We start from the raw sequence: 9,858 nt of genomic DNA on the forward strand, positions 1-9,858 counted from the left end.
GCCCTATCGAGTCCCCCCACCCTTGCCGGCACCCGGTGCCCCCAGGCTGGCAGCCACGTCTGACGCAAAGGGGGTTCTCCCCCCACTTTGCCACACCATCCCGGCCATTCGGGGCCCACAGCCAGGGGGGTCCCAGGGCTCTCACCCAGCACACTGCCCTCCCTTCCAAGCTTGGGGGGACCCCAGAGAGCACCCCTGGGGTGGGTGTACCCCAGTGCTGGGGGGCCTGGAGTGGCTCCCCCCAAACAGCCTCGCTTCTCTCCCCGGTCCCCCACCGGTGACGCAGAGCCGCCGAGCGGTGGTTTCCCAACAGGGAAGTCATTTTGTGTGTGCCGGCACGGGCCGCGCCATAAACCACCCTCCCTGGGGCCACCACGGGGCCAGGCCCCCTCCAACCAGGTGGGCTGAGACTGGATACAACTCATTGCAGGGGTGGGCAACCAGTGAGGGGGACGCGTGAGACCCCTACGGGGCAGGGGAACTGGGGCAGCAGCGGCCTGCGGGACCCGCTGCCAACAACTGCCTGGAACCGGGAGGTCGGCTGGATCCAGCCCCAGCCGTCACCCTTCGCTGGGCGTGAGGACGTGAGGCCCGGTGGGTGCTGGGGGGTGGTTTTGGGGGGAGGAAGGAGGGGTCCAAGCGGGGGGGTCGTGGCAGCTTGAACCCCTCTGGGTTTACATGGGGATTCACTGGTAGCTTGTACGAGGCTGAGCCCACTCCTGGGGCTCCCCATGGAGGCTCTTCCAGCACTCCGGGGACCAGTTGCAATGTCGAATTTGGGGGCTACCCCCGCCAAGGCGTTTCCGCCACGCTGCTGGATCGGCAGTGAGCCGGGGTGTTATGGCGGAGGCTGACTCCGGCAGCCTCATTTCCTAAGGAAATCAGGCTAAAAAAAAAAAGGCCGCCCCCCCCCCCCCACTCCACTCTGTCCGTCTGTCTGTCCGCAGCCCAGGGGAGAGGCCAAGTTTGGCCGGGGGGGGTGCCAGTGCGCGGGTCTGGCATGGGCATGGCCCCAGTTTACGCCACCCTGGACGTGTCACAACCTGCCTGTTCTCAGCAGCTGCGCTCGCCGGGCTGGTGGCTGGGAACTGGGGCCTGGCTGCCAGGGTGAGGGACAATGGGGGGCTCTGGGGGGGCTGCCTCGGTTGTGCCTCAAGTCTCCCTGCTGGGACCCAGGCCCAGGCTGGCACTGGGTGGGGGGACTGGGCACGGCTGGGCGCCCACTCTCCCTCAGTGCACTTACGCCAAGGGGATGGGCTGTGGGTGCTGTCCAGCCACAGGGTTGTTCCTGGGGGCAGCTGGGTCACCCTGGGGCCAGATCCTGCCTGCTGGCCCTGGCAAGGGGACAGCACCAAAGTGATGCAATCCCGTGGGGTCGGAGCATCCCTGGGCACCCAAGGAGGGTTTAGCACCCCATTTTGGGGTGCTGCTGGCCCCAGCACCCAGCAGCCGTGGCCACGGGCCCTGCTCCTCCCTGCCGCAGGCAGGAAGCGCCAGCCGGCTGCTGCAGACTTTGGACCCATCCGGCGTCGCCGGCGCAGGGGCAGAGGAAGGGAGTCTTCCTGTTTGCCGGCGCGGTGGGGTCCGGCACCCGTCTGCCGTGGAGGCTGAGCTCCAGCAAAACTTGGCCTTGCCTTGGCGCCACCACTAGCTGTCCCCCACCCCAGCGTGGGGACTCTCCGGCGACTGATATAGGGTTGTGCTCAGGCTGCGGCCCTTCGTGGGTGGGTGAGTGAGTTTTGTGTGCGCTGCTGGGTGCTTTTGCAGCGAAGGAGTTGTCTCTCCTTGGGGTGGGGAGGGTGAACCCCCCTGTTTCCACACCCCCCTTGGCTATCCCAGCCAGGGCCATGGGGTTTTGGGGTAGAATCCCGCCAGCCAGGCAGAACCCCTGTTTATTTCTCCCCCATCTGCTTTTCAAGCTGGAGCGGAAGAGCTCAGCCTCTGGCCCCTTTTCGGAAAGGCTGGGATATTTATAGCCGCCTGGCTCAGGGAGCTGGGATTTGCTATGGCCGCCTGCGTGCCCCCCCCATCCTGCCGCAGCATCCCTCAGCTGCGTCCTGCACGGGGGCAGGGGCCAGGGACAGATGGGGTCTCTGTGCGATGCCAGGGCCCACCCAGGGGTTTCTGTGCAATGCCTGCGGTCCCTCAGGGTCTCACTGTGATGCCTGGGGTCCCTCAGGGTCTCTGTGTGATGCCTGCGGTCCCTTGGGGGTGTCTTTGTGATGCCAGGGGTCACCCAGGGGTCTCTGGCTCCGTTTGGTCGATGGGACATGGATTTGGGGTCGATTTGGGGAGTCAGGACTGCAGGCATCACCCCTCCCTTCACACCCACAGCCGGCTGCTCCTCTCCACGCTGTGCCTCCCCGACCAGGTCCCCCCACCCATCCCTATGGAGTGACCCTGCGTGGGGGTCTTTGCACCGGCGCGGCTCCCCCCGGCAGCTGGCCCGGCACGGAGGGAAGCTGGCTGCCGCGAATATGAGCGACTTCTGGCACAAGTTGGGCTGCTGCGTCGTAGAGAAGCCACAGCCCGTGAGTAGCTTCAGCCTGGCCGTTTTGGGGAGGATTTGGGGTACTGGAGTCGTGGGCTCACCAGGGGCTGATGACCTTCATCTGCTTGCAGAAGAAGAGGAGGAGACGGATTGACCGCTCCATGATCGGCGAGCCCATGAACTTCATCCACCTGACACACATCGGCTCTGGCGACATGGCCGCAGGCGAAGGCCTGCCCATGGTACCCTACCCACGTGAACAGTTGGGGTGGTGGGTCACGGTTGGGTGGCGGGTGTCACTGTTGGGGTGCTGGGTCTCACAGTTGGGTGATAGGTGTTGCTTTTGGGGTGGTGGGTCTCAGGGTTGGGTGATGGGTGTCAGGGTGGGGTGAAGCGCCCTTATGTTTGGGGGACAGGTCTTACACTTGGGTGATGAGTCTCACAATGGTGATGACACATCTCTGCACCCTTCCCGCAGACCGGTGCCGTCCAGGAGATGAGGTCCAAGGGCGGACGGGAGCGACAGTGGAGCAACTCCCGGGTCTTGTAGTGTGTGAGTACACGGCCTTGTGAGCGGCTGTGGCAGCCCTGAGCACCCGCTGTCCTCCTCTGAGGCACCACCACTAATTAACACACCCAAACGAGCCACCACTTGTGTGGTTCCGTAACCCAGCCTCTTGGACTTTGCAGATTCCTGGCTTTTTCAGCCCAAACTTGAACTGCCTGATCCCCCAACTGGAGGAGAAGCCGACCTCGAGTGCTTGAACCCCGCGGTAATTTATGCAGAGTGATCCCCACCTGGCTCCCAGTGGCTTTTGGTCGTCATCCCCCTGGCAAATCCCTCCTTCCCAGAGGCATCGGGTTGGTGACGTGGGGAGGGAGCGGGGATGGCAGCCCCCACCTCATGCCCGACTGGCATTTCAGCCGAAAGGACGCAGCCACCCTCCCGAAGCGTGCCAGGAGCTGCCGGGCGCAGCCCAGATGTGCCAAATCCTCCCGGTTTTCCCTTTTTCCATGCCGGTGTCTCGCATGGGCCCCTCTTGGCACCAGGCCACAGTGCCTCGGTTTCCCCGTGGGATCGTGGTGAGGCCGGTCCTGGTGCGGAGGCTGATTTGGTGCCCTCCCAGACACGTGTAGAAGAGCAAAACCAGGATTAAACCCCGGTGCTTCAGTGTCTCAGCGGCAGCAGCTCAGCGCCAACACCACCAATGAGCCCGCGGTGTCTCCAGCCGGCATTTCCACCACCGGCAAACTGCCACCTTCCTTCTTTTTTAGTTTTTTTTTTTGTTTTTTTTTTTTTTTTTCCAGAGCTCAAAAAAAACAACTACACAGCCTCTGCCACCTCAGAGGCAGGACCACAGTGGGGTTACCTCTGCCCGGGATTGCCACTGGGGTTTCACCGGCACTGGCCGAGGCAGGACGGGGCCTGACCCGAGGAGGGACTCGGGCTCCCGAATTCGGGCGCGGGTGTATATAGTTTAAATAGCGCCGGGATTAAATATTAAATAGCACATGCCGGGCATCGCAACCAGGTGGCAGAGGCTTTCCCCTTCACCATGCTCCACGCCATGTGGGATGCTCCTGCACGGAGCTGGGCTCTTCCAGCCCCACAGCACGCTCGGCATTGGTAAGCAAGTGCCGATGCTTGATTAGGTTTTCCCTCCTCTGGGAAAAACAACCCTTGAAATAAAACCCTTGTGCTGGCCCAAGGAGCGTGTCCGCAAGCTGCCCGGGGCTCCTCGCCTCCCTCCTTTGCTACTAGGGCTGTCAAATTTGCCTGGAAAAGCCGAGACACCCCACACATGCTTGGCACTGTGCTCCCATCCACGTCCTTTATTCACCTGTGGGTGCTCAGGGACTGCTTTGGGCATGCTGAGACCCCCTGATGCCACTGCTTGTCCCTGTGTGTCCCTGTCACCGTATCACATCCCGGCTGCCATCCCAGCTTGGTTCCAGCCTATGGGGAGAGAAAAGCATCTGTGGCCGGCACCGCATGAACCCCCCCAGCCCCCAGCCCTGCAGAGGGGACTCACCGCCGGACGGGCTCGGGGACATGCGTGGGCTCCAAGGGGATGAGCTGGGAGAGCTCCCGAAGGCTGGCAGCGAACCGGACCTTGCCGCTGAAGGTGGGGCTGGGCGAGATGGGGGGACCGAGGCCCCCACAGCTCATTACACCCTTGTGTGATGGGGCCAGTTCACCAGGAGCTGGCATGGGAAGCCCCAGGGAGGAGGCGAACGTCCCTGTGTGAGGCCTTGCACGTGCGGGTGCGAGCAACCCTACCTGAGAAAGGGCCGGGAGAGCGTCACAAGCACCTTGATGTACCAGGTGGGGTGGACAATGATCACAGCCTGGAGGTTCTTCCGGAGCCTGGGAAGGACCGGGATGCTCCAGGGCTCACTGTGATCCTGGCACGCTCACTGCCACCCCTGCCCGGCATGCTCACTGGGAGCCCTTGCATGCTCACCGCCGATCCATAGCCTGGTAGCACCGTTTCATCCAGCCGAAGGAGGGGATCTGTCCCCGTGCTGCCGCCCCAGTCAGGCACACCAGGACGTAGCGGTCGGCCACCATCCTCTCCAGGGTGCCCACAATGTACCTGGAGGGACAGCCCGGCCTGTCAGCTTGGGGAAACTGAGGCATGGGGCATGTGGAAAGATCCCAGCCCGCCCAGGACCCCACCTGAGCAGGTTCTCCATCACGTAGCCGTACTGGGGGATGCTGTTGTCTGGGAGGTGGCAGGCAGCGAAAAGCAGGATGGCACCGAAGCCCTCACCATGGTACCCTGGCCAGAGTGGAGGGTGGCACAGCCAGCACCTATCGTCCCCTTCCGAAAACCCAGCTGGCTCAGGGAGGAGACCCAGGAGTCCCACCCCAGGCACCCAGCCCCGCGTTACCCCCATGGGTGAGGACCCCGCTGTAGGGCTCCACTGCGCTCAGATCCACACTCTCCTCTGGCTGCTTGTCCTCCATGTCTGGCACCCGCTGGCTGCCAGCCCCCTTGGCAAAGCTCCAGGTGTGCATCAGCTCCTCTGCGGGCAGCCGGTTAGCGTAGCACCAAGGGGGAGGAACCCGGGGGGTCCCCCGCGCCCCCACCCCAGCCGGGTCTCACCCTCCCACTCGAAGCTGTCGCTGCCCGAGGGCGTCTCCAGCGCATCCAGGTCGATGTCGATGCTGGCGTCCGGTGAGCGCTCAGTGCTCTCGGTCCACTCCAGCGCCGGCAGCCGCCTCCGCATGCGCTGCGGGGCACCGCCGGCCCCCGGGCACCCCTCCGGCAGGGGCCTGGCAGGGACAGAGCAGGGGGGTCAGTGGTACCTGGCGGGGGGTGGGGAGCGGGTTTGGGGGTGCCACTCCCATCACCCCCTTACCCAGGGAAGTCCTCGTCCTGCCACTCCTCACTCAGGTCCAGGCTGTCCCCAGTGGCCATCACCACGGCCATCCTTGTCCCTGTCACCTGCAAAGACACGCCAGCCCGGGCTCAGGGACCAGCTCCCCTGGGGCTCTCGCATCTCCCAGCAGCTCCACACCAAACTGCCCCCATTTCCCCTTTCTCCCCCCATTTCCAAACTGAAAGCTAATGCAAACGGGTGCACCCCAGCCACAGGGAGACAGCACGGATGCTCCCCGGGGACCCCCCATCGCAGTTCTGTTCAACCCTCTATGAGACTTCAGAGACTCCCGGCACTGCACCAGGGCTGCTTACCTCTCCGGGGAGCCTCTCACTCTGTGGCTGCCCACCAGTGAAGGGCTCCGGTGATGGCACTGGTGGCTCATCCAAACTGGTTTGGCTGCATTCACAGCTGGCAGAGGCCAGGGCTCATTGTGGCACAACCGGTTTCCTCCCGGCTGGGCTGGATTTGGAAGTTCGGTCACACTGAGCCCCCCCCACCCCGTTCATGCTACGGAGCCCCAAAATGCTCCTCTGACCCGGGGGGGTATTGGCAGGGGGGTTTGCACCCCTGGAAAAGAGGGGGTTCGACCCCCAGGATGCCTGCGGGGAGGGCGAGGGCCATGCTCGGCACCCCAAGGGTGAGCGGGGCATCGCAGGACCCATCCCGGAAGAAGAGTCGAGAGCCAAAAGTGGAAGAAAAGAGGGAAATTTAATCCTTGGAGCACATGGGTGACAGTCCTGGGCTGGCTGCGCATCCAGACCCACCATCCGGGGCCCCCCGCAGCCCCCTCCAAGGGAGGAAGAACAGCAAGAACTTGTTAACACCCCCAGGGCCTTCGTTAAGAGTGCTGCTCCAGCCCCGCTACCCGAGGGGTCCCAAAAAACACACCCTGGGGGACCAAACCTCAGTGGCGCCGTTGTGGTGGGGGGAGCCCATCGGAGGGGGGGGCAAATTGCAACGAGGACCCATCTCCAGCAGGGAGCCAAGCTCTAATGAAGGCAGCCGCCACCCCGCCATGCCTGGGCACCCTGCCGGGACCTGCCCAGGGACCCTACCTCCTCGTACAGCCCCCAAAAGCCGCTGGGCGCCTGTTCTCATTTCGGGGAGCTGGGGGGCTGCCCAGCAGCAATGCGGCTGACCCGCTCCAGGACATCCTGGGGGCAGAGGGGGGGCACGGCCTGTGCCAGTGGACATTCCTCCACCAGGCTGTTCATGGGGGTGGGCGGCAGGACCACCTCCTCCTCTGGCCCCCCGGCAGCTCCCGGCCCCCCCAGAGCTGCCCGCAGGATGGGCAGGACCTTCTTCCGCGATGCCAAAGTGTTGCCCTGGGCATAGGCACCCACACAGGACCAGGGGCTCGGGAGGGGCTGGAGGTGCAGGGACGGCGTCGTCGCCTCTTCCAGCGCCCGGCACACCTGTGAGGGAGGGAGTGTGGCTGCTGGAACCCCCCAGCACCCCCAAAATCGGGGGCTTTTGGGGCAAACCACAGCTGAAAACTGCCTGGCTCCTACCCCAGACCCCTGTGCTGTGGGGTGCCCAGTCCCCCCACTCACCATGCTGCGGAGGGTCTCACACCGGCTGTAGACCGCGAGCTGCCGGGAGGGCTCATTGCGCTCATTAAAAGAGATCGTCATGGCCACCAACCCTGTGTAGCCCCGAGCTTGGCAGAAAGCATCTAGGTCCTGCAGAAAGTCGGGCCGGCACAGGAAGGTCTGGATGGGGAGAGATGCTGGCATCACCCCAGTGTCCCCATTGTGCCACCCCCTGCCTCAGTTTCCCCCTCTGCTGAGCCTCACCTCCAAGTCCACGTAGATGGCGCTGACGGCGAGGACCAGCTCATCACTGGAGAGGACTTTGAGGTCCTTCCGTAGCATCTGCTCTGTCGTCAGCCCTGGGAGAGGAGAGGGGCCAAGTGTGAGCCCCAGGGACGCATCCTTGTCCCCAAGGAGAGGGGTCTGTCCCAGGACCCGCTCCCAGCCAGACCCTGGCGCGCAGACCTGAGACATCAAATTTGGCTGCTTGCAGGGCTTCAAAGATGGCATTGCGGGCCAGCAGCTCGGGGAACCTTGTCTCGAGCAGGGAGATGCATGCCACGTCCCTGGGCGTCACCTTGCCAGCAGCCGGGCTCAGGTTCACGCAGTCCAGCAAGATGGTGCCTGGGGGGAACAACCAGGGGCCATCAGTTGTCACCATCCCTGTCGGATGGGGCTCAGCAAGGGCCACCCGTCCTCACCATGCAGCAGCGCGGCCGTGGTTCTGTCCAGCACGCCTGGGGGACCTTGGGCGATCCGCTCCGTCACCAGTGTAGCACAGGAGCCCACCAGCTCTGCTGTCACCTGGCAGCCGGGAGCTCGGTCCCGTTCCAACGGCCGGTGATCAAGGACCTCCACCACAGCCTCTTCCAGGGCTGTGTCGGCGCTGGCGGGCGAGACGGGGAGGGTGAGACCCCCCGCACAGCCCTGGGGTGCAGCCGCAATGCATCACCCCCAGCAGAGCCTGGAAACCCCCTTTGTTCCTCTCCTCCTACCCTAAAAACACCCCGGAAAGGGAAAGGTTTTATCCACCCTGGGCCAAAATCAAGTGAGGAAAAAGCGAGACTTCTGGTAGGTGGCCCTGGTTGTCCCCATGTCCCCCCACCCCTGGCTCACCCGGGCAGGATGTGGTGATCGACCAGGGTCAGGGAGAGCAGCCCAGCGTGGTGTAGCCCCCCCAGGTCAATCTCATCCCGAAAGATGAGGGAGGTGGCAGGGATGCCCTGCTCCTGCAGCAGGAATGTTGTCTCCGTCCGGAGGGCAAAGTCGGCACGAGGGATGTTCAGGACCGGGATGAAGGCAGCTTTGGGAGCCGGGGAGGTCTGCGGCAGGGGGTGACAACTGGTGAGGCAGCCCCCAAGCCACCGTTTGTCCCCAAGCCAGCGGGCAAGCCTCACCTTCGCCAGGTAATAAGCCAGAGCCAGGGCCGAGACGGTGGAGTCCAGGTCACAGGCCTCGTTGCCCATCACCACGTGGATCTCCTGGTGACGCTGGACGTGCTCCTGCCAGGGCAGGAGGCATCAGGCACGGCAGTGGCAGTGATGCGTCCCCATCCTCCAAAGACCCCCAGGCCAGTCCCTTCCCCTTTGCTGCCCTCAAGGGGACAGGCCAATGTCCCCGGAGCCACTTGTTATGGATGTCACCCACAGATGCCACCCGCTGGCACTCATCTCCCAGCCGCCACTGGCAGTAAACTGCCTCCTGGCATCCCCGAGGTACCAACTGGCCCAGCGCTCTTGGGACGAGACCTGGCCGGGATCCATTTCTGGCACAAAAGCCTTACATTTTTGGGGCACATGCGCAAAACCGGACGTATCAGGGCCCTGGGAAAACTTGGCCACAAGCGACTGTGGCAGCAGGGACAAGGACCCTCCCGCCCTGGGGGACACCGTCACAGCCCTGGGACCCTTCAGTATTTTAATCCCAGTCCAAAGTGGTTTTTCCAGAGATGGTGAGTTTGGGGCTGGCTGTCCCCCAGAACATGACGTTTCACCCCTTTTTTTCTTGCCTGCAGCAGCAAGAAAAAAAATGTCACCCACGTCACCCCGCAAACTCCTGTCCCCAGCTGCTGGCACCCATCCCATCCCGCTCCAGGGAGCCGCCCTGTCTCCAGGCCCTTTTTTGGTGTCAATTATTTCATGCCATAACCCAGATTTGCTCATTTATTCAGTATAAGCCGAAGAAGTAAACAACTGAGAGCCGCCTACGGCGTAACCGCCAGTTGGGGAACCTGCACCCGTGTGCTGCAAGACAAGGGAAGAGGCTGCAGGGGTGGGGTGGGGGGCTGCTGGGGAGCCCCCAGCCGTGGAAATGGCTTGGGGTGTCCCCGGTGCCAGCTGTGCCACCCCAGCCTGGGCTGTCGTGGGGCTGAGGGGCAGCACACGACCAGGGGAGATGGGTGCACCCCACTCAGGGGCCTTGGTCCTCTGTGCACCCCACTCCCCC

At 63.7% G+C, this 9,858-nt stretch overlaps 3 protein-coding genes across 8 annotated transcripts in view; 1 reads left to right on the top strand and 2 right to left on the bottom strand.

Annotated features, from left to right (window-relative positions):
• Positions 1-3,792, top strand: part of CDC42SE1 (CDC42 small effector 1) — a 4,114-nt gene extending 322 nt beyond the window's left edge. The window contains exons 1-6 of one of the 5 annotated variants that reach the window (XM_010565493.1): positions 504-594; positions 1,484-1,724; positions 2,335-2,531; positions 2,623-2,733; positions 2,970-3,044; positions 3,182-3,792. In XM_010565493.1, the coding sequence (XP_010563795.1) occupies positions 2,478-2,531; positions 2,623-2,733; positions 2,970-3,041 (237 nt within the window). In that variant the 5' untranslated portion in view covers positions 504-594; positions 1,484-1,724; positions 2,335-2,477 and the 3' untranslated portion in view covers positions 3,042-3,044; positions 3,182-3,792. Of the gene's footprint in view, positions 1-430; positions 595-1,483; positions 1,725-2,334; positions 2,532-2,622; positions 2,734-2,969; positions 3,045-3,181 lie in introns of those variants that run through there. The other 4 variants (XM_010565494.1, XM_010565497.1, XM_010565496.1 and 1 more) reach the window with 4 other exon arrangements.
• A 613-nt stretch (positions 3,793-4,405) lies between these two features.
• Positions 4,406-5,942, bottom strand: BNIPL (BCL2/adenovirus E1B 19kD interacting protein like). The gene is made up of 8 exons (XM_010565600.1): positions 5,858-5,942; positions 5,602-5,771; positions 5,387-5,548; positions 5,172-5,274; positions 4,957-5,088; positions 4,773-4,859; positions 4,525-4,623; positions 4,406-4,448 (listed from the first exon to the last, which is right to left on the bottom strand). The coding sequence occupies exons 1-8, from the start codon at positions 5,926-5,928 to the stop codon at positions 4,406-4,408; spliced, it is 867 nt and encodes a 288-aa protein (XP_010563902.1). The 5' UTR covers positions 5,929-5,942.
• Positions 5,943-6,851: 909 nt separating this feature from the next.
• On the bottom strand, positions 6,852-9,344 carry PRUNE (prune exopolyphosphatase). 2 transcript variants are annotated; one of them, XM_010565499.1, is made up of 7 exons: positions 8,811-9,344; positions 8,530-8,735; positions 8,115-8,299; positions 7,879-8,037; positions 7,678-7,772; positions 7,435-7,593; positions 6,852-7,296 (listed from the first exon to the last, which is right to left on the bottom strand). In XM_010565499.1, the coding sequence occupies exons 1-7, from the start codon at positions 8,877-8,879 to the stop codon at positions 6,976-6,978; spliced, it is 1,194 nt and encodes a 397-aa protein (XP_010563801.1). In that variant the 5' UTR covers positions 8,880-9,344; the 3' UTR covers positions 6,852-6,975. The 2 variants fall into 2 exon arrangements, with proteins under 2 accessions (XP_010563801.1, XP_010563800.1); XM_010565498.1 differs by having other exon boundaries at positions 8,530-9,344.
• Positions 9,345-9,858: the final 514 nt, after the last annotated feature.

This window comes from Haliaeetus leucocephalus, unplaced genomic scaffold (assembly GCF_000737465.1).
Source record: "Haliaeetus leucocephalus isolate CR32 unplaced genomic scaffold, Haliaeetus_leucocephalus-4.0 Scaffold193, whole genome shotgun sequence".
Classification (NCBI taxonomy): domain Eukaryota; kingdom Metazoa; phylum Chordata; class Aves; order Accipitriformes; family Accipitridae; genus Haliaeetus; species Haliaeetus leucocephalus.

Excerpts from the sequence above, each read along its gene's own strand:
- PRUNE (XM_010565498.1), bottom strand. The coding sequence starts at position 8,879 with ATGGGCAACGAGGCCTGTGACCTGGACTCCACCGTCTCGGCCCTGGCT. Across the intron at positions 8,038-8,114 it reads CACGGCCGCGCTGCTGCATG|GCACCATCTTGCTGGACTGC; the intron begins GTGAGGACGGGT and ends TGTTCCCCCCAG. Across the intron at positions 7,773-7,878 it reads AGCCAAATTTGATGTCTCAG|GGCTGACGACAGAGCAGATG; the intron begins GTCTGCGCGCCA and ends CTCCTCTCCCAG.
- BNIPL (XM_010565600.1), bottom strand. The coding sequence starts at position 5,928 with ATGGCCGTGGTGATGGCCACTGGGGACAGCCTGGACCTGAGTGAGGAG. Across the intron at positions 4,860-4,956 it reads TACCAGGCTATGGATCGGCG|GCTCCGGAAGAACCTCCAGG; the intron begins GTGAGCATGCAA and ends GGTCCTTCCCAG. Across the intron at positions 4,624-4,772 it reads CTCTCCCGGCCCTTTCTCAG|CCCCACCTTCAGCGGCAAGG; the intron begins GTAGGGTTGCTC and ends CATCTCGCCCAG.